This window comes from Oncorhynchus keta, chromosome 27 (genome assembly GCF_023373465.1).
Source record: "Oncorhynchus keta strain PuntledgeMale-10-30-2019 chromosome 27, Oket_V2, whole genome shotgun sequence".
NCBI classification, from domain to species: domain Eukaryota; kingdom Metazoa; phylum Chordata; class Actinopteri; order Salmoniformes; family Salmonidae; genus Oncorhynchus; species Oncorhynchus keta.
The window spans coordinates 38,560,379-38,582,908 of NC_068447.1; the positions used below are offsets into that span (position 1 = coordinate 38,560,379).

The 22,530-nt window shown below is 44.0% G+C and overlaps 3 protein-coding genes across 8 annotated transcripts in view; 1 reads left to right on the forward strand and 2 right to left on the reverse strand.

Annotated features, from left to right (window-relative positions):
• Positions 1-4,826, forward strand: part of LOC118359977 (tyrosine-protein phosphatase non-receptor type 12-like) — a 19,438-nt gene extending 14,612 nt beyond the window's left edge. For both annotated transcript variants that reach the window (XM_035738944.2, XM_035738945.2), the window contains exons 15-24: positions 73-333; positions 489-629; positions 726-830; positions 941-1,086; positions 1,644-1,671; positions 2,036-2,098; positions 2,345-2,451; positions 3,421-3,451; positions 3,555-3,640; positions 3,761-4,826. In XM_035738944.2, the coding sequence (XP_035594837.2) occupies positions 73-333; positions 489-629; positions 726-830; positions 941-1,086; positions 1,644-1,671; positions 2,036-2,098; positions 2,345-2,451; positions 3,421-3,451; positions 3,555-3,640; positions 3,761-3,781 (989 nt within the window). In that variant the 3' untranslated portion in view covers positions 3,782-4,826. The remainder of the gene's footprint in view (positions 1-72; positions 334-488; positions 630-725; positions 831-940; positions 1,087-1,643; positions 1,672-2,035; positions 2,099-2,344; positions 2,452-3,420; positions 3,452-3,554; positions 3,641-3,760) is intronic.
• On the reverse strand, positions 4,691-16,480 carry LOC118359978 (lysine-specific demethylase 9). The gene is made up of 7 exons (XM_035738946.2): positions 15,744-16,480; positions 14,873-15,510; positions 10,102-10,239; positions 8,757-8,899; positions 7,570-7,737; positions 7,182-7,290; positions 4,691-6,748 (listed from the first exon to the last, which is right to left on the reverse strand). The coding sequence occupies exons 1-7, from the start codon at positions 16,312-16,314 to the stop codon at positions 6,137-6,139; spliced, it is 2,379 nt and encodes a 792-aa protein (XP_035594839.1). The 5' UTR covers positions 16,315-16,480; the 3' UTR covers positions 4,691-6,136.
• A 396-nt stretch (positions 16,481-16,876) lies between these two features.
• LOC118359979 (membrane-associated guanylate kinase, WW and PDZ domain-containing protein 3-like) overlaps positions 16,877-22,530 on the reverse strand; it is a 195,799-nt gene continuing 190,145 nt past the window's right edge. For 4 of the 5 annotated variants that reach the window (XM_035738948.2, XM_035738947.2, XM_052482382.1 and 1 more), the window contains 3 exons: positions 22,458-22,530; positions 21,982-22,120; positions 16,877-20,160 (listed from right to left, as the gene is read on the reverse strand). The exon at positions 22,458-22,530 is cut by the window's right edge and continues 65 nt beyond it. In XM_035738948.2, coding sequence (XP_035594841.1) covers positions 19,106-20,160; positions 21,982-22,120; positions 22,458-22,530 — 1,267 coding nt within the window. In that variant the 3' untranslated portion in view covers positions 16,877-19,105. Of the gene's footprint in view, positions 20,161-21,327; positions 21,424-21,981; positions 22,121-22,457 lie in introns of all 5 variants that reach the window. The other variant, XM_035738950.2, reaches the window with a different exon arrangement.

The window sequence follows — 22,530 nt, forward strand, 5'->3', positions numbered from 1 at the left end:
AGTACTCTTTATAAACTCTTCTTGATAAGCACTCAAACATGCATTTCCTCTCAACCTCATTTTCCCCCATAGGGAGTCCCCTGTCGCCTATCCCCCCACTGCCAGAGAGAACGCCAGAGTCCTTTGTGTTGGCCAACGATGCCGGTAGGAGCACTCCTGTCTTCCCTCCCCTCTCAGTCCCTGTAGAGAAGATGGTCCAGGACAGGCCAAAGGACAGCAGGATTGGAACATCCTCGGAATGGTGTGGCCATTTAGGGGACACACCAGCTCTGGTGGAGAAGAGATCTTGGACGAGGAGCAGGAGCTTAAAAGTTAAAATGACAACACTCTCAGGTACATTTGTCAAATATGTATTTTTTCTCAGAATAATAAAGAGGTCTTTTTTTTATTGATTGTTCATAAAAATAAATATATATATATATATATTACATGGATAGTCACAAAACGCCATGTGATTTTAATCTGTCTCTGGCCTTTTCCCATTACAGTATCACCCCAGGTTACAGTATCACCCCCGGTTACAGTGCCTCCCCTAGTTGTATCTTCGGTTCCTGCTCCCTGTACATCTATAAACCTTCCTCCTCCCCCTCCCCCTCCCCACCCTCTGGTCCTTACTCTCTCACCTCCAGGTAAGCAAAAGTGACACCCATTTTATGCTTTCAATGTAACTTTTTCCTATAATGAGGGGTCCTCACTGACTTGTTTGCTTTCTTGTGAATGATCAGAGAGACTGACTCCGCCTCTACCTGAGAGAACCCCAGAATCCTTCATGGTGGTCGTGCAGGACGGTGAGCACATCTCTTCATCCCCACCACGTTCGCAATCATCACGTGAGTGCTGCTCTCGATGTTAACATGTAAATGGCTCTGTGTGTAAACTCTGTCTCAATCGACGTAATGAATCGACTGTGTACTAATCTGAAGTTCTACTGTTTGGGCAGTTGCATTTGATCAAAACAGCGCCCCCTGCCTGCAGAGCCTGAGCAGCCAGACCACAACCACACAGCAGAGGATCGGTACGTCCTCAGAGTGGTCGGGGAACTCCCAACCCAAAAGATTCCTGGATGGAATCATGAATCGGAGCAAGGTAGCGGACATGCTGTTGCTAGAAATAGAAATAATAGAAATAATTCAACTCCAATGGGGGATGGTTCTTGTAATTACATTTCTGTGGTCTCATATACCCATTATTAGAGAGTTGGGCCTTTTAATTTTTAGAATTTAGAATATTGTTCTAATTCTAGACATTCAGTTACTTAGCAGAATTTAAATAGTCCCCATAGAATGTTAATGGGGAGTCAACATGGCTGCCATAGAATGTTGTAGTCATGTAAATGCATCATAATGCAGAAACCTCAACGGCCCAACTCTCGAAATATATGGCTCTGGTCACACTACCTGACAGTAGCGACTCACAGTCTCTTACTCTACCAGTCATGTGTATTTAATGGTTACGTCTAGAACAGGATGCTGCCACCTACCCCTTTGTGCAATAGATTAACACATCTTTCCTAAATGCCCCTTAGAGATATAAAAATCACTAAGCATTTTTTGTCTTCCTTGTGATTCATGCTATGACTCAGATGTTCCAGTTGTTGTTTATACTTTAGTACATTAACACAACACTGTAAATTGTTCACTCAGAGCGTCCGGGCAAAGAGTTCACGGCAAGGTAAGCTATTTTCACGGTATTGGCTGAGAAAAGCCATCTGTCTTTTTTGGTGTGGTTTCCTTCTTCTGCAATCGGGTCAAGTCTGTCTGTTTGGAGTTGACAAAGACTTAAGTCAACTTCCGTCAACTTAAAGTTGTTGCTCTGGGCTCTGCTCCCTTACACAATAAAATGCCCTAATAGGGATCATTGAATAGAGTCATTTATGCAGAAGCTGCACCTACCAAAATAGAAGTCAAGATGATGAGCCATAATGTCAGTGTACAGATTGGAGGTCCTCTTTCAAGCCACTGGAGGGTGGTAATTGAGCTATCTGATGTTTGAGACAAAATCTATGTTGATTATTCTCTGTCTGTTTCCTGTGCAGAGCACCTAGTGACTGTTCATCTGGTTACTCCAGCCGTTGTGCCCTTGGCGACAGCAGGAAGTGGTGAGTTGCAACGCGCAGAACGTAGACCCCCCCCCCAATTACAACTATCAACTCTGTCTCACTTAACTACACCACAGGCCCATGTAAATCCGATCTCTCTCCTTGTTAAGAGGATTCAAATCACAGTAATCCAACCATCCGCCCTATTCCCACATAGTGATGACTCTTGATGATATTGAATTGAACTTTTATTTGTCATTTTTAAATGGCTCCCTAACTGTGAAACATCTGATGACTGTTTCTTAGCTGAGATGGAGCACCAGCAGCCGGTGGTCAACAGCATCTCAACCAGCTCTGGTACTGCTGACAACAAATCAGACAAGGACAGTGGGAAGGGCATGTCTAGAACAAAGGTAATGGCTATGTACATAGAGTCACAGTAACTGACAGACTTGATCTATTGGTTAAAAAAATTGGAGGATCTGGTGCTTCTATACTGTGATGTTATTTGAGTATGGGGGAGTGGGGTAAATTGAGCCATTTTCTACATTCATCTCTGTCAAGGGAAATATGGTATTCTTTCAAACAAAGAAATGTACATATGTTTCAGGATGTTGCATATCCCTAGAAATACTCCGAATTCATGTCAAAATGACCGTTTTTAAAACATAGCTGGTCCATAAAGTGGTCTCTTGGCACAACTTACCTCGTGTATGGGGTAAGTTGAGCCGCGAGACATGGTAAGTTAAGCCTCCTACACATTTCTGTACTGAATGAAACACCACTACCTTTATAGAACCATGTCGATCTTTGTTTCCCAAACACAATTCAACATAATCACAATCGCTTTTTTGTCTCTTAATCCTTTTAGGCTTAACACTTAAACACTTGGTACTTTTTTTGAAAACCTTAATATATTCCAGGCCTTGTTGTTACCTCGTATCCTAGCAATAATGCCTTGTATTATACCTGGGAAGAAAACACTTACATTTTCGTAACTTGCCATAGGCTCAATTTACATCAAGGATTTTTTTTTGCCCACACAGATAAAATGATGCACTTCCATGCTCGCTTTAAGAACTCATATTGAAGTTTATGGAGACCCCGACTGATATTTAGAACAATATTTAAATGATCTCCTTTGGTTTAGATACAAGCATCATGAAGCATTTAACCCCAAATTCCTTTGACTTGGTGAAAATCTGTTTTTTTGGACATAACTTGCTTGCCACTTTTTCAATGTGGTTTCTTCCTTCGCAGACTTCATTTTGTGTATGGTTTCCTAGAAACATGGGCGGCTCAACTCCCCCCTTTGTCTTAACTTACCCCACTCTCCAGCTCTGTCTTATCTAAAGCCAGCAGTCTCGGTTTTTCTTTTTCAGAGCCTGAAGTTCTTCAAGTACAGACAGAAACGTAAGTAACAGATCCCTGTAAATGGATCTGCTGCCTGGAACATACCCCCCCCCCACGTGTACCTCTGCTAGCTAAAATAGTAACACATTCTTCCCACCCACAGCAAAGACAACCCCCCACCAGCAACAGCCCACTCTGGATCACCTCCTCCTTATGGTGCCTCTGCCTCATCATCAGTGTTCAAATTTGGTAAGCATTCTCAAAGGAGATCCATGCAAATCTCATTAACCATCAATAGTCCTTTTAATTCAAAAGTCTCTCAAAGTATCATAAAGAATCACAGTCTCACAAAGTCTGTTCTCTCTCCAGGATTTGGGAGTCGTTTTGTGAAGCCTAAAGGGCCAAGGACTCACCCCGAGACGTGGTTTTAAGGCAGGCAGTCAACAAAGCTGGACACGTCTGGCCACTGTCCTGAGATCACAGGGCTGGAACCCTGCATGTGGCTAGTCGATACCGGCTACTCAACTGAACCAGTGATAGCCTGGTCTCAGGCCTGCTGGTGCCATTTTTCCAACTCCTGTGTCATTATCAATTGAGACCAGTGACCGTTCCCAGACTAATTATCACAGTGTGAAGGAAGAGTATTTCATGAAGACATGGAGGATGACATACTGTACTGTAGCATTCTCCCTCTGCATCGATTCTGGAAGGACACAAGCACGGTTTCTCAAACTGCTGTTACGGCTCGTTGATCAATCTCTGATGAGATTTATTTTACCTGCTATTCATGACAAATTGATTGTACTGTGGTTGCGAAAAACGCAAATCACATGTTGGCAAAAGGATGGATGAGTTGATAAATATGTTTGAGAGGGCTACTTTTTACTATTTTGCCTGGTCAGATACTGTAAATTGTTGTTAACACTTGATACATGTTATATCAAGATAGTTTTACATGCCTTTTGATTTTGTTAGATTGTGTAGTCTACTTTTGATCCAGACAAAAGCTAGATCTACACCTGCACTGTTAAGTGTGAATGTTACCCACCACGATGGGACAACTGTTTGTAGGATAAATATATTTGTACCGGTAATATTTTTCATGGAGGTGTGAGATAAGACCGATACTGTACGTACATCACGTTCATTGTGTAGGTTGGTGGATGTGTTTTCTTTACAGGCTATAATTTAAAAGCAAATCCAAGACCAATTGCTGTAAATTTACCCATTGATGAAGATCACTGATTTCTTCTCTATAATGCCTACAAAAGTAATGCCACTCAGTTGTTTCATACATAATACAGGCATACAGTTATTTATTTTTTTTAAACACAGGAAAAGTTGATGCATTCCATTGTGTGTTTTCTCAATTTACATGACTGATCACACCTTTAATAACATAATTCTATTAAATGTAACTTATTATTTTTTCCCCCAAAAATTGTCTTGACTTTTTGTTAGACAACATAGTAAAAACAATATCTCATGAATTAAATTAGAAACAGCAACAACAGTAACAGTATTTGTATTAACACTACACATAGCATGCCTTGGTCATCAGCCACACTCCACACCACAACAGAATATGACTAAGCTCAAAAGAAACCATAACAGGGTCGTTCCACTAAATATTTTAAGTAGAAAATGTGCACCAATACAGAATTGGTTAAATCCTGTTATATTCAAATAAGTGCCCTTTAATATAGACAATATGGAGAATTCAATAAATCCGTTTTTTAAATTTTAAATATATGAAGAAAGACTTCCTAAAGTGCAGAAATGCAGCATTTTGACATGTCCCTTTCAGGGACATTTTACCCCACTTAACCCCAAACTTTCTCCAAGTTTTCACCATCATTGTAAAGCCCTTGTTATTGTGTTGCTTTGACCAAGTCATTTCATGTGATTAGAGGTTCCTTTATGTCTGTCCCTCATTTTAAGGTCAACCCTGTTACATGAACTGAACTCCAGTTTTAATATGATGAAACCATTCCTTTTTAAAACTTATTTTTCAAAAGAAACAATGAACATCTAATAATCAAATCATCGTTTTTAAAGCAGGTGACAACCCTGAATCCATTGATAGACAGGTTAGGATGTTTTCAAATTTGGTGAAACTTGCATTCAATTGCCACTCCCTGTTGTAAACAATAAGTTTCCCCTGTCAGATTGATGGCTGCTTGAAGATGAAATCGTCAACCCTGTTTACGGTCAACCCTGTCCCTTTATTTTGCACTTAATAGGCACTTACTATATATTTTTACATTTTATTTCACCGTTTGAGATGGGAAAACATGTCATTTAAAAACTAATTAGGCAGTGTTCATGATATATACCATGGTACTCTATCTTGACTGGTAAAGCGAGTTGCTTCAGTAACTCATGAAAGAAGTTAGGAAACTCCCCAGAGGGATCGAAGTTTCAGTTACTAAAACAAATATGAAACACTGACACTTTTTCTGACAAATGTTTCTACATTTAAATTACACACTTCGGCTGAGAGAAGGAAAAAAAAACATCTGGGCTTGTCTCAAACTGCATTTACACATACAAATAATACATTATAGTCGGAATAATTTAAAAGGAAAAAGTTCAACAATTTCAAGAAGAAAATTGTGATTGTTTTTTTTCTTTTTTTTTTTATACATAGGAATGTCAGTCATAAATGCACACAGTTGCACTCCTTTAAATAAGCTCCTCTACCTCAGAGGGTAAAGGAGGTAAAGGAGTAAAGGGGAGCGGAGGTCATTTAAGGAAGTCAGTGGGGCAGTGACGCTGTACATCATTGTGTGGTCGGGGGGAATTGTAGTTTAGACCAGGGGGAGGAGGACAGACCAGGGCCTGTGGAAGCCTGGGCTCCAGTGTAGGGGGGTTAGAACCAGAAGCGACAGATGGCAGGGGGCTGATGCCCGGGTAGGGAGGTCGCAGGTGGGCAGACTTGGCAGGCTGAGGAGGGGCTGGTTGGGGCTCTCTGGGTGGAGTAGCAGGCTTCTGAAACACTGGTTCCTCTGTCTTGGCCACCCCTCCCTGGGTCCTGTCTCTCTGTGTTGGACCAGCGCAGTGGAGCACTTTGGCATCTGACTGGGCTGGGGAGAGGGATGATGAAAAGATTTTACCTGATGTTATGCTCTGGTCGTTGGGCTTGTGTTGGGCGTGCTCCCCCCCATCCTTCTCCTCATGGTACTGTCTGAGGCGGATGTGCCAGGCCAGGCTGCAGACTGCCGACACAGTCTTGAACTGGTGGATAACATTCCGGGGGATGAAGTAGATGTCGTCGTCACACAGCTGCACGCGGACATAGCGGATGCCCTCCCGCCTCAGCTGGTTCAGCTTGGCATCGTCCACCCACTGGACACACTGCAGGGAGATGAGATTTAAGGGTAGGCCTGCCTGATCCTCCTAATTTCTCCTCATTGTAAAATGAGGATTACTCCCACAAACACCATGTTGTTCACTGTGTCAACGTTTTTCGGCCATAGATCTTAAAAAAAAAAAAAATCCTGATCCTTCCCAAACATAAAAAGTAAGCCTGACGTGTCTGGTATCAAGGTCAACCCTACGAACTCTCGAAAATGAATATCACACAGGTCGGGTCATTCTCTGCGGCCAAAATTAAGCCTCTCGTCCTGCTAATTAAAGCTCGAAACTAACTCACTAAATGGCACGTTATGTCATCTCCGCTGAAGCGTTCCGCATTCAAATCTGACATTTGACCAGCTATCATCCCACACAGAGGAGAATCATGCATCACCCTAACACGTTCAAGGTTCAATGAGAGCTCGGTTCCTACCTGAGACACGGGGGGCTCGTACAGATCCAGCTGCAGCCTCTGGACCACATCGTTAAAGTCCTCCGCGTGGAAACACACCGCATCCTTGGTTATCCTCGGACGCTCACTCCTGTTGAACAAAGAACCGTCACAATCGTTAGCTGGACACCGGACATATGGATCACACCTAAATAAAATGTTGATAACACAAATCGGGAAAACTCAAGTGGTTCATAACAAATAACCGGCTGTCATATTGTCATGACAACAGTATCACTGGATGAAGCTTCCCAAACTGGAACTGTTTCACCAGTACATTCCTACTGCATTGCAGCTGAGAGCAGAGACCAAATGAATGCCAAACACTTCATAAACACTCATCATGCCCCAAACGACACTAACAACCCACCACTCTCCAAACTGCACAGCCTTCAGCACGCCCACTGCTGCCGTACTCTGCCAGTCGAAGCTCTGGCCCACGTGGTCGGCGTGAGCCCTGGTCCGGTCCTCAAACAGAACCTCTCTGGGCTCACTGGTCCTCGGCAGGTAGTGAAGGTTCTTGATCTCATTCATGGACCTGCAAGGTGGAGAGGGAGAGCAGGTAGTACCCTAGTCATCCACCGGCAGTGAGGAATAGCCAAAGTTACCCTGGGTAATGCAGGTTGAAGTGACATCATGCCTAGAAGGGTCAAGTAGAGCTAAGCGAATTAATGATCCTGAACTCAGGATGAACATTAAGAACACCTGCTCTTTCCATGACATAGACTGACCGAGTGAATCCAGGTCAACGCTATGATCCCTTATTGATGTCACTTGTTAAATCCACTTTGAATCCAAATCACATTTTATTGGTCACATACACATGGTCGTGCTTCTAGTTCCGACAGTGCAGCAATATCTAACAACTACCTAATACACATAAATCTAAGTAAAGGATGGATGAGAAATGACTGAAATGACTGAGAAATGACTGAGCGGCATAAGCAAGGTGCAATAGAGGGTATAAAATACAGTATATGCATATGGGGTGAGTAATGCAAGATATGTAAACATCATTATTAAAGTGCCATGAATTAAGTGACTAGTGATTCATTTGTCAGAATCAGTATAGATGAAGGGGGTGAGAAAGTTTAAAGAAAGATTTTGAAGCCTCGAGACGATTGAGACATGGACTGTGTGTGTGTGCCATTCAGAGGGTGAATGGGAAAGACAAAATATTGAAGTGCCTTTCAACGGGGTACGGTAGTAGGTGCCAGGTGCACCGTTTTGTGTCAAGAACTGCCACACTGCTGGGTTTTTAAGCTCAACAGTTTCCTGTGTGCATCAAGAATGGTCCACCGGAAAAAAGAATATCCAGCCAACTTGACAACTGTGGGAAGCATTGGAGTCAACATGGGCCAGCATCCCTGTGGAACACTTTTGACACTTTGTAGAGTCCAAGCCCCAAAACTTTCAGGCTGTTCTGAAGTCAAAAAGGTGGTGGGGGGGGGTACAACTCAATATTAGGAAGATGATCTTAATGTTTTGTACACTCAGTGTATAAATAGGCTTATACTGTATGTATAACTATGATAAAAGTCTTGTCATGGGATCTACCTGCGCCTTTTGAAGGGGGACTTGGGCATGTCAGCGGTTGGCACCATCTGCTCGCCCGGCCGGACCCACATGATGGGTCCATCATCACTCTGCGAACGACAGTCCAGCTTCAGGCTGGAGAGACTGCCCCAAGGCAGGGTCATCTGGATGGACAAGACAGAGGGTTAGAGCGACAAACTGTAATATATACTGTAATAAACCGTAGCAGATTTGGAGTCATTCAAGATGCGCACATTGAGACAGAAATTACAAGTAACAACCATTTCGGTCTCACTTTGTACTCCATTCACAAAAACATAAAATGAATCCATGTACACTAAACAAAAATCTAAAGTGTTGGTCCCATGTTTAATGAGCTGAAATAAATCATCACAGAAAAGTTTCATACACACAAATGCATATTACTCAAATTTGCACACAAATGTGTTTATATCCCTGTTAGTGAGCATTTCTACTTTGCCAAGATAATCCCTCCACCTGACAGGTGTGGCATATCAAGAAGCTGATTAAACAACATGATCATTACACAGGTGCACCTTGTGCTAGGGACAATAAATGGCCTCTCTAAAACGTGTAGTTTTGTTACACAACACAATGCCACAGATGTCATGTTTTGAGGAAGCGTGCAATTGGTATGCTGACTGCAGGAATGTCCACTAGGGCTCTTGCCAGATAATTTAATGTTAATTTCTCTACCACAAGCCACCTCCAACGTTGTTTTTGAGAATTTGGCAGTACGTTGAACCAGGTTCACAACCGCAGACCACATGTATGGCGTCGCGTGGGTGAGCGGTTTGCCATGGTGGCAGTGAGGTTATGGTATGGGCAGGCATAAGCTACGGACAACAGACACAACTGAATTGTATCAATGGCAGTTTGAATGCACAGAGATACCGCGACGAAATCCTGAGGCCCATTGTCGTGCCAGTCATCCACCACCATCACCTCATATTTCGGCATGATAATGCACGGCCCCATGTCGCAAGGATCTGTACACAATTCCTGGAAGCTGGAAATAATAATATAATATAATAATATAATAATATAATAATATAATATTATTATTATTATTTTTTAAAGGTATCTGACCAACAGATGCATATCTGTATTCCCAGTTAATAGATTAGGTTCTAAGGAATTGATTTCGATTGACTGACTTCCTTATATGAACTGTAACGCAGTAAAATCTTTAAAATTGTTGCATTTATATTTTTGTTCAGTATATATGTTCTAAACTACTGACAAGGCCAGGTAGGCCAGTAAAACTGAATCCAACGACACTACATCCGTCAATGAAGGGTGAATTCTAAGAAAAAATCATCCCTGCCTTTTTCCTCTGACTGACCTTTAGAAAGGGGGACTCCTCCAGCATGTCCAGGAACTCTGGGAAGTAGTCCCCCACCTCCTCGGCCATGGCTCCCACCAGACTGATCTGTCTCATAGGTCCGGCCCTGTACGTCCCAGAGCAGTAGGTCCGACCCACCTGCAAACACACACAGAGGGAGAGGTCATGTTGACTTGGCTAAACCTGAAATGAATGCAATGCCAACATGAATTTGTTTTAGATTATATAATTAGGATATCGGATTAACACTGACCCGGCTGGATGGTTAGTTGAGCATGGAGCCGTGCAAGGCTTTCCAACATTTAGATAACGCTAGTTGGTGCAGTATAATCAAGCAGTGCCCTAAAGACAACATTCACCATGCATTAATTTAGCTCCCCTGAACCCATTAGTAGCCCTTGGATATTCCAGTGGAACAGCTGCATTAAATTAGGCCTAGGCTAATTGTCTGTGTAAACTGCACAGGGCACTGTGTGTGTGTGTGTGTGTGTGTGTGTGTGTAGTGCTATCAGTCCTATGAATGAAAGGAAAAGGGGGATACCTAGTCAGTTGTCCAACTGAATGCATTTAACTGAAATGTGTCTTCCGCATTTAACCCAACCCCTCTAAATCAGAGATTATGCGTGGGGCTTCCATAATCGACATGTCCTCTGTGCCCGGGGAAGAGTGGAATGGAAGATGCCGCTGACGGAGATGGCAGCATCGCGACTAGCTCTTAGAAAACTGCAGTATTGTTTTTTTGTAATGTACTATTTTTTACATTATTAGCTCAGGAAATGTTGTGTCATTACATACAGCTGGGAAGATCTATTGGATATTAGGACGGCGGTAACTCACTAGAACTACCAGCATTACGACCAAGAATATTCCTGGAGCAGATCCATTATCCACTCTCCCCAGAGCAATTTAACTTATTCCAGAGGCCGATCCGAAACATTGCTGGCGGAAAGGAAGCACTCGAGGCGGCCTGCTGGTTCGACCACCCACCGCTTCAGAGTATATTACTCGCTAAAGTTCAGTCTTTGGATAACAAAGTTGATGAGCTAAGAGCAAGGATTTCATTCCAGAGAGACATCGGGGCCTGTAACATACTTTGTTTCACGGATATATGGCGCTCTTGGGATACTCTGTCGGAGTCGGTAAAGCCAGCAGGATTCTCAGTACATCGCGCAGACAGGAATAGATCTCTCTCCGGGTAGCAGAAGGGCGGAGGGGTGTGTTTCATGATTAACGACTCATGGTGTAATTCTAGGAACATACAGGAACAAGTCCTTTTGTTCACCCAAACTAGAATACCTCACAATTAATAGCCAACCATATTATCTCCCAAGAGAATTTTCCCCCGTCATCGCCAAGGCCGTTTTCATCCCACCTCAAGCCGAAATCTCGACGCCCCTCAAAGAACTTCACGGCGCAAACTGGAAACCATATATCCGGAGGCTGCATTTATTGTAGCTGGGGATTTTAACAAAGCAAATCTGAGGACTAGGCTGCCAAAGTTCTATCAACTTATCGACTGTCCTACTCGCGCTACTAAGACTCTCAACCATTTCTATTCAAACTTCCAGAATGCTTACAAGGCCCTCCCCCTCCCTCCTTTTGGCAAATCTGACCACGACTCCATCTTGCTCCTCCCGTCCTTTAGGCAGAAACTCAAACAGGAAGTGCCCGTGCTTCATACTATTCAACACTGGTCTGACCAATTGGAATCCACGCTTCAGGATGGTTTTGATCACGTGGACTGGAATATGTTCCGGGAAGCTTTCGAAAATAATCTAGACGCATACACGGACACGGTGACTGAGTTCATAAGGAAGGGTATAGGAGATGTAGTACCCACTGTGACTATTACAACCTACCCTAACCAGAAACCCGGGATAGATGGTAGCAGTCGTGCAAAACTGAAAGCGCGAACCACCGCATTTTACCATGGCAAGGCGACTGGTAATTTGGCAGAATATAAACAGTGTAGTTATTCACTCCGCAAGACAATCAAACAAGCTAAATATCAGTATAGAGATAAAGTGGAGTCGCATTTCAACGGCTCAAACACGAGACGCATGTGGCAGGGACGACAGACAATCACGGACTACAAAAGGGAAACCAGCCACGTCGCCGAGACCGACGTCTTGCTTCCGGACAGGCTAAACACATTCTTAGATCCACCCCAATAGATCCACAGACGATGCAATCGCCATCGCACTGCACACTGCCCTATCCCATATGAAAAGAGGAATACCTATGTAAGAATGCTTTTTATTGACTAGAGCTCAGCATTCAACACCATAGTACCATCCAAGCTCATCACTAAGTTCGATGCCCTGGGCCTGAACCCCGCCCTGTGCACCTGGGTCCTGGACTTCCTGACGGACCGCCCCCCAGGTGGTGATGGTAGGAAACATCACCACTCCACTGGGGCCACACAAGGGTGCATGCTCAGCCCCCTTCTGTATTCGGGCCCACTTGAACTTTGCAACCTTTTGCCACATTTCAGGCTTCAAACATAAAGATATAAAACTGTGTTTTTTTGTGAAGAATCAACAACAAGTGGGACACAATCATGAAGTGAACGACATTTATTGGATATTTCAAACTTTAATAACAAATCAAAAACTGAAAAATTGGGCGTGCAAAATTATTCAGCCCCCTTAAGTTAATACTTTGTAGCGCCACCTTTTGCTGCGATTACAGCTGTAAGTCGCTTGGGGTATGTCTCTATCAGTTTTGCACATCGAGAGACTGAATTTTTTCCCATTCTTCCTTGCAAAACAGCTCGAGCTCAGTGAGGTTGGATGGAGAGCATTTGTGAACAGCAGTTTTCAGTTCTTTCCACAGATTCTCGATTGGATTCAGGTCTGGACTTTGACTTGGTCATTCTATTTTTGAACCATTCCATTGTAGATTTTGCTTTATGTTTTGGATCATTGTCTTGTTGGAAGGCAAATCTCTGTCCCAGTCTCAGGTCTTTTGCAGACTCCATCAGGTTTTCTTCCAGAATGGTCCTGTATTTGGCTCCATCCATCTTCCCATCAATTTTAACCATCTTCCCTGTCCCTGCTGAAGAAAAGCAGGCCCAAACCATGATGCTGCCACCACCATGTTTGACAGTGGGGATGGTGTGTTCAGGGTGATGAGCTGTGTTGCTTTTACGCCAAACATAACGTTTTGCATTGTTGCCAAAAAGTTACATTTTGGTTTCATCTGACCAGAGCACCTTCTTCCACATGTTTGGTGTGTCTCCCAGGTGGCTTGTGGCAAACTTTAAACAACACTTTTTATGGATATCTTTAAGAAATTGCTTTCTTCTTGCCACTCTTCCATAAAGGCCAGATTTGTGCAATATACGACTGATTGTTGTCCTATGGACAGAGTCTCCCACCTCAGCTGTAGATCTCTGCAGTTCATCCAGAGTGATCATGGGCCTCTTGGCTGCATCTCTGATCACTCTTCTCCTTGTATGAACTGAAAGTTTAGAGGGACGGCCAGGTCTTGGTAGATTTGCAGTGGTCTGATACTCCTTCCATTTCAATATTACCGCTTGCACAGTGCTCCTTGGGATGTTTAAAGCTTGGGAAATCTTTTTGTATCCAAATCCGGCTTTAAACTTCTTCACAACAGTATCTCGGACCTGCCTGGTGTGTTCCTTGTTCTTCATGATGCTCTCTTCGCTTTTAACGGACCTCTGAGACTATCACAGTGCAGGTGCATTTATACGGAGACTTGATTACACACAGGTGGATTGTATTTATCATCATTAGTCATTTAGGTCAACATTGGATCATTCAGAGATCCTCACTGAACTTCTGGAGAGAATCTGCTGCACTGAAAGTAAAGGGGCTGAATAATTTTGCACGCCCAATTTTTCAGTTTTTGATTTGTTAAAAAAGTTTGAAATATCCAATAAATGTCGTTTCACTTCATGATTGTGTCCCGCTTGTTGTTGATTCTTCACAAAAAAATACAGTTTTATATCTTTATGTTTGAAGCCTGAAATGTGGCAAAAGGTCGCAAAGTTCAAGGGGGCCGAATAATTTCGCAAGGCACTGTATATACTGTTTTCTATTGTATTCCACTGTATTTAAGTCCGTTCCGCTCTGACATCGCTCGTCTTAAATAATTCCTACTTAGATGTGTGTGTTTTGGGTATATGTTGTGTAATGTGTGAGATATTACTGCACTGCACTGTCAGAGCTAGAAACACAAGCACTTCGCTACATCCGCAATAACATCTGCTCATCACATGTATGTGACCAATAACATTTGATTTGATTAACTTGCTCAGGGACAGAACCAGATTTTTTACCTTGTCAGCTCAGGGATTCGATCCAGCAACCTTTCGGTTACTGGTCCAACGGTCTAACCACTAGGCTACCTGCCGCCGCTATGCGTGTCCATTGGTTTGTCAAACCGCAGTAAAACGGCATGGAACAGGCCTCTACGGAGCATAGCAACAGGGAAAGCTTGGCAAGAGTTCAGCTATAGACTTAACGTTGGTGTACTTTGGACTGAAACAACTATTGGAAGAATGAGCTAATTTATAACTTTGATTAAGATAAGTACTGTTGTTGTCTCAGAGCTGAAACATAGCCAAACAGAACACCTGATTCACTGGGTCACTTTATCAGGCTGGTTGAGGTGTTGATGATGGGCTGAAACAAAAGCCTTCCCACCCTGTAGCTCAGTGTGCCAGTGTATTTAATGTCAGCTAAGACCCATACAGGTAACATCAGGTCACTGACAGGCCATTTCCATGACGATTTTAATACTTTACCTGAGAGTGGAAGTTTGCGATAGTAGTGGTCTCTATATCCTTCTTCCCCAGGATCTCCATCTTGACCGGCGTGGAGGGGAAGTTGAAGGCAAAGTAGTCCAGGAAGTCAGGGAGGAAGGCAGCAGCCCCGTGCACCACAGCCAGGGCGTAGCGGGCTGCCCCTCGGGGTCTCTCAGCGAAGGCCAGCTCTAGGAATTCCTGGGTGAAGCGCTCCATCTCCACGGGCCGTAGAGAGGCCAGCTCATCAGCGTAGGCGTGCAGGACCGACGCTCCGCCATTGGCCTGGCGCTCCTCGTGGATGAAGCGGCCATAGACGGTGCCTGTCTGCAGAGACGAGCTGCGGATGAAGTGGTCTTGGGGGGACAGGAAGGGGGGGTGGGTGTGGTTGTGTACCCCTTTAGGAGTGTGGTGGTTGTTGGGGCCTGTAGCAGGCTGGCAGTGTTTCCCCTCCTTCACATGGCCAAAGCGAGCTGAAGGACTGTGGTCAGCCAGACCTCCATACACAGTTTGGACCTCTTTGTTGAATGTGCGGATCTTCTTACCACGCTCATCCTCACGACGCCTCCTCTTCTTCTTCCTCCTCCTCAACAGGTACACCTCCAGGGACTGGGCCTGGCTGTTCTCATCATGATGGGGCTCTGGAGGCAGGAAGACGATAGCTCATTACCATGCACATCATTTGTCCATACCAAAATTGCAATTGGTTCACAACTACGAGTATGCAAAACATCCTCACCTGTTTATGCATCACCTGGCTGCTTCTTTTCAACAGATTAGTCCGTTTGACTTAATTGTAAGTTTGCATAAAATTCAAGCAATTAGAGTGGTGACATTAAGAATTAATAGAATGGAATAGGCAAGAATAACCTACCTTTGTTTTTCTTACATAGGCCTACCCCATGTTTCACGTTAGCCTCTGTGTTTTCCTTCTTGAGTTTGAGCTCTTTCTCACTGTGCTTTGCCTTGTTCTCCTGTATCTTGTCCTTGGGCTTGGCCACTTTGAGGGGCGTGAAAGTGAACTGTCCAGGCGGCAGAACCGTTTTTTTTTTCCTGTCCAACTTGGCTGCTGCAGATACCACCTTCTGCGCAGGCAGAGGAGGTTGAGGGTGCGTGTCCTTTGCGCCTTTGGTGTTGTTGTGGTGATGGTGGTGATAATGCTGGTGGTGCAGAGTAGTTTTTTCGGTGCTGGAGTTGCGTGGTTGTGGTTGACCATTCTGATGCGGCTGGTGTATTCGCTGCTGTTGAACATGTTGTGGGTGATGGTGGTGGTGATGATGGAGCTTCACTTTCTTTGCTTCCTTTTCGGATGAACGCTGGCGTTTATCCGTTGATGGTGACAGCTCCCTCTTGTTCTTTTTCTTCTTTTCTTTGGCTAATTTACCAAGGCTGTCCCTTACATGATTTTCTACTTTAATACGGCCCAAGTCGACCTGTGCAGCCATTTTGCACGTATATTTAAATGGCTAGAAATTCATACTGCGCAACTCGATCTGAATTTGTAGTTCTTGAATGCATCCAGCGATCCTGTACTTGCAGTTTATCCACCCTTTCTGCTCTGTCCACACTTGATGCGCACGCTCAGTATGTGAGCTCTACGGGTTGTGTAGTTTTCGAGTTGCATGGGCTGTATGGGAGTTGAAGTTCCTTTTTGGGCAATACGTGCGTCTCTGCACGCAATCACTACAGCTGACGTAATGTTTTTTTTATAACCTGAGCGCCTCTGACAGACAGCCTACTGAATGTCTGTCCCGCGCAAACATTTGAAATGTAATTTGGTAATGAGCTGTCTGTCCTATACATATGTTTTTCTCAACAAATGTATTCTATAATATATTCTGCATATTGTATTTGCAAATAAAGCTGCATAATTATTTTGATACTTTCAAATATTTCAAACCAAATCATTTTACTCAAGTATGAAAATTGGGTACTTTCCCCACCAGTGCTCATTACAGCAGACAGGACAGATTCATTGTACCATTAAATACACTTTACACAAAGGAATATGTTTATGTTTTCAAACTTTATTTATCAGTGCATGAACAGAACGCCATGACCAGATTACTTCCTCTCACCATTTTATTTTCTTCCTTACTTAAAAAAATAATAGAGCGATTTACATCATTTTTTGGGGGAATGAAGGTAAATATTTATACAGGTGCTGTACAATTTATAAACATTTACAACTACCACATAATGTAGAGACCAGAAGGCTGTTCTGTTGAAGCAATGCAAGGCCACATTATTATATAGACACACGTGACATGAACAATAAGGATGTAAAAGGGAAATGATCCATAACTGAAGAGTTAATCAAAATCAGTATACTTTTATACGATTGTATCAAGAAATGGCAAAATGTGAATTGAACCACACCACAGAGAACAAGCATCGCAGACTAATCCGTTTCTCAATAGATTTTCATTTGAAAGCTATTCCATACATTGTGAGTGCATAATTCAATGCCATACGTAAAATCCCTTGTTTTCCATGGTTGCTAGGAAGAAAAGACTGCTTTGTTTAACAGACTAAGCTGGACGCACAAACGTAAAGGTCTTAGTAGATATGTTTCATACATGCTACATCATTTATGTCCTAAAACAGAGTAGGCTATAACCATAACAATTGTTTAACATTATGTAGGAGTCGTGAAACTCGAGTTTCAGGGATTCTGACCATTTCTTTTACTTCCTCCAGGAGAGGGCACTATAGTCTCAAGTGTATCAGAATAAACCAGGATATGTTTGGTATTACCTGGGTATTACTGTAGTCTTCAGATTGATTGAATATTAACATCTTGGACTGGTGCACAATTCAAAGCACATTTTTATGCGCACGTTAGAATAAGAAAAACTGCTATGTCGCAACAACAAAAAATTTGCAAAGGTCTCAACTTTTAACGTCAATCTGTTTATACAGCTAATTTACCCCCACATTTAGATTAGGAAACACCTTGCTAAGTAAGACACATGAGATAACGTACAGTCAAAGCTACAGCAATATCTAAAATAAATACCTGTCAGCTTGTAGTATACACATTTTGCCAGAAGACCTTAAATAGCTGCTGACAATAAACAACAACACGGATTAAGGATGGAACAGGCTGTGAATGGATAGAAATAGAATGTATAGGGATCATAGACTGACATACACAATTATCTAGTAGTCCATATGTCATTTACGTGGCTCATCCAACATGGTGGCACAGTTCAATTGATACAGTGATGCATAAGTAATGTAATGTACACTACAACACAGTAGTCATGAGCAATTTTTTGAAGTACTCCCACAGGTGTCTATGTGGCTAAAAAACACATTTACATTTTCAGTGGTTATGTCTCTTCTACACATTCTATTTCTATGCTTAGCTCACTACATCCAAATGTAGCATATGAATACGTTGATAGTGTGTGTGTGTGTGTATATATATATATATATATATACTTTGTCATAGTTCATCTCAATAAATTACTATATGCTTCATAATGAACACACGTGTAGCAGTAAGTAAACAATATACCTAACCACAAGTGTATGGTCATCAGATAGATGCATAAAAAGCGTTGTCGTAGTGATCTAAAATCTACTGCAAAGCTGTTAACAGTGATTCAGAGTCTACACAGAGAGCATGACTGGACTGGATATGGACAGACAATCATTGAAACCCAAACCCCCTTCATCTCCCAGTGACTCGAGGAGTAATCACCATCACCTCTTTTATACACCCATCAGGGACACAGCAGTAGATCAATCCCACCAGGAACACAAAACGCTGAGTGATTTTGCCTGGATACGAGCCCATCCTTCAAACCTTCATACAGAGTGACAAGCAGCATCCTTCATCAAAGCCTCCTTTCATTACCGACAAAAAGAGTTTCACAGAAAGGATTATACAGGACATGAACCAACTCCCTTCCCAGCATGTCCGAGTCTCTGATTGGCACAAAACAGATTGGATTTCACTGTCCTTCACATCAGACAGGCACCCACCACCACTGCAGAGCCACAGACTGACTGCACTTTGAACATTAAGACAGCCTGGAAGGTTGGCTGAGGCAAACTGTGAAAAGAAGCATTGATATGCAATAGGAGGCAATGTGATGATGAGGAGTAACACAGTGATGCTAAATAACCTCGATCCCCTACACTCCTCATTGGTCCATTCTAAATATCATCAATGCAGGTGAGCAAAACTGTAGTCTGTTATGGACGGGTTAGTCCGTCTACAACGCATCAGTTACCCTCCGCATGAGGGTGGATCTTGGCTGAGCTGGGGACCTTCCACGGCCCCGGGGTGATGGTGGCCGGTTTCTTACTGCTAGGGTTCCCGTTATATGTGTGCTCCTGGATAGCAGCACTACTTGTGCTACCCCTGTTATCACTCAGATTCTCCTCCTCATCCGCCTCTCTGTGCTTGCTCTCTCTTCCCTCTCTCTGACCCCCCTCTCTGCGATGCAGGGTTCCGCCCTCAGAGTCTGGCCGTGCCTTCTCCCTCTGTGTCTGGGAGTGGGATCTATGAGGCGCCGCCCCCCTGTCCTTCCTACGGCTCTCGCTGGTTCCCCAACCTTCGCTCTCCCTCTCCTGTCTGAGAGTGGGGTCCTCCTCCTGATTACCCCTCCTCCTCTCTCCCCCCTGCGTGCCCTCTCCAGAGGCCGGGTTGGAGCTAGGATGCTGCTGCCCTCCAGAACGCCTCTGACCCTCATCCTGGCCCCTTGAGGGCTGCCTGGAGACTCCTGCCTCTGGATCCCTCCTAGGGGTGGTCTTCCTGGGGCTGGAAGAGCGTCCCTCTCTGCCCTCCCGGCGCTCTCTCTGGCCGTGGCTGTGGGCCTTCCTCTCCTTTCTTACGTCTCCCTCTAAAGACTCGTTCTTGTTTTCAACAGTCCCTGCCTGGCTACGGTCACCTCTGTCTGTCTTCCTGGGGCTCTGGGAGCGCTCTTTGGTATCAGCCCGGTCTTCCGTGGCTCTCTTGGGGCTAGCATGCTTGTTGCTGTGGGACATGGAGTCACTCTTCTTGGGGAGGGTGTTGGGACTGGTGTGTCCCCTGTGGTGGCGAGGCTGCTGCCCTCTGGCCTTGTTGGGCTCCAGCAGCCTGGAGGGGGAGGGGGCAGCAGCAGCGGACATGTCCCAGTCAGAGGGCTCTTCGGGGGCAGTGGTGTTGGCGGACGAGGGCGGGGACAGCTCGGAGGTGGATAGGGAGATGGAGGATGGAGAAGCGGGGGATGACTGCTGGCCGGATGCAGAGAGTCTTGGAAAGCTTGAGGGTGAAATGTTCACTTTCTCCTTCATACCTGGAATAAAGGCATTGAGAGTCATAGTGAATGAGAAATGAAATGGTTTCACCTCTAGCTAACTGAGAGAAAAAAAAACAGATTGCCGTCTTTCCAATCTGCTTCAATATCACAGTTATATTAAAGTCTGGGATGTAATTGTATATTCAATATGTGAAGGTGGTGAAGTATCTTTACATTTCTTAAAATAAGAGCACATATAACACAATTCATTTCTTTCTCTATTTTCCCAATTATAACCTTTCAAATATGAGCTTTTGAGTCAAATAGACCATATGAATGTGAGATATGTATCAGTGGAGGCCAGTGACATCAAAGGGAGGTAGGTGCAAGGTTTTCTCCATAGTCGCACGGCTGAGGTTTCAATTTCCCCCTCGAGCTGATAAGAGTAGCACCGGCGTGATTGAGAGAGCAAAGATGTAGCGGAGAACCAGCAAGTGAGATGAACTTATTGGAGCTGAAATGGGGTTTTCCATTTCTATGAGGAACAACTCATAGAAATCCATTCTTATTCATCTCAGGACAGGAAAGAGTTGATACCGGTGAACGCACACACATGTTTTTAACATTTGCCCTCCTTCCCATTGATCAACATCTAGTTAACGACTTTCTCCTGGTCTCAATCATTGTGATGTCGTGTGCGTTCAGTGGCGTCAGTGTTTGGGTTCTGTAATAACCTTAAAACAACCTCGGGGGCTCTAGAGCCACGTCGTACTCCAGCGTGGGTCTCAGGCCCCAATTCAGTCAATTGCAGATAAAGAAAAACTGCAGTTTCACTCAGAATGCTTACTCTATTTTAAGGCCATGATTGGTTTTGTCCTTGAGAAAAACAACTCTCTCTTTTCATGGTAAACACCTCTAGTACTGCATTAACATTCAGAGGGAACCTGTACTCTAGTGCAATTTCCTTTATCTATGATTGATTGAATTGAGACCTTAGTTAGTAAACTTGTTTCCCAGGAGCCACTGCCTCCGTTCAGACCACCTCCTGCAGGTCACAGTTAGATAAGCTCTCATCCTACGAGACCTTGTCTGGGGCATAAGGCTGTTATGTGAGGAGCTGTCCAGTTCTGATTGAGGGGGCAAGGAGGAGAGATAGACAGAAGCTCATTTTAAAAGGAGAGAACAGAGGCAAAGAGGAGGAGAGAGGAGAACGAGGTGGTTTACCAAGGTTATTAGGGACAGACCAAGAAAAGCAGTGAGGCCACTAGTGATGCTCTGGTTTCATGTAGAAGCACAGGGTGGAGGAAGAAGAGTTCACACCTACAGGGAGGAAGAAGAGAGAGAGCGAGAGAGAGAGACAGAGAACAGTGCCAAGACAGCCAGACAGAGAGGTAGAGCCAGATAGATAGAGCGGTATAAAGCAAGAGAGAGACAGAGAGAGACAGAGAGAGACAGAGACAGAGACAGAGAGAGAGAGAGAGAGAGAGAGAGAGAGAGAGAGAGAGAGAGAGAGAGAGAGAGAGAGAGAGAGAGAGAAAGGTAAAGAGAGACGCCTGCAACAGCCTTCACATGCAAAAAAAGGGAGGTACTGTAAAAGCTGGGTTATGATGTGTGTGTGTTTTGGAAGGAGTTGTAATAGTGTTTGAGCAGTGTTGAGACCCTACAAGTAGAGTAAATAGTATTCTAGAAATACAATACTAGAGCGCACATGGTTAGTCCATGGTCAGTCTTCTATACGTATGTGTATCTTAAGCAGCAGCAAGTGTCTGAGGAGGCTGTGTGTCGAGTTCGGATTCTAATTCTCTGGTTGAGAACATGGTCACTCTTCCGTGTGTGTTTGAGTAGAGTATTCGTCCTATCGAGTCCGAGGTCACTCACTGGGGTCGGGGACCCGGCCCAGGCCAGGTCTGAGGAGCAGCAAAACCTTAGTGCCCCCAGCCTGGATCAGCTCGATGGCCCGGGTGTGTGTGATGCCTTGGGTGGGCTCGCCATTGATCTCCACGATCTGATCTCCAACCTGTGGTAACAACACACACACACGACATGAAACACATGACATCCCACAAAAATGGGTTAGGGGAGTGTTCAGCCGGGGTAGGTCGCCATTGTAAAATAATAATAACTTCTTAACTGACTTGCCTAGTTAAATAAAGGTTCAATTAAAAAACAAAACAATTAAAAAACATTACAGTTCCATATGGGTTAAACTGTTAAAACGGGTTAAAACTGGTTAAAACCAGTTCTCTCTCACAGACGCCTTTGATCACACATGTAGTTTTGTACCCATTCTCATAGAACGAACAGAAGAAGCCCCCATTTATGAGAGCAAGTATTAACGCCCTGGGTTGACTCACGTGGATCCTGCCGTCTTTCAGCGCAGGGCCCTCCTCCGCCAGTCTCAGTATGAACAGGCCCATGTTGTACTCC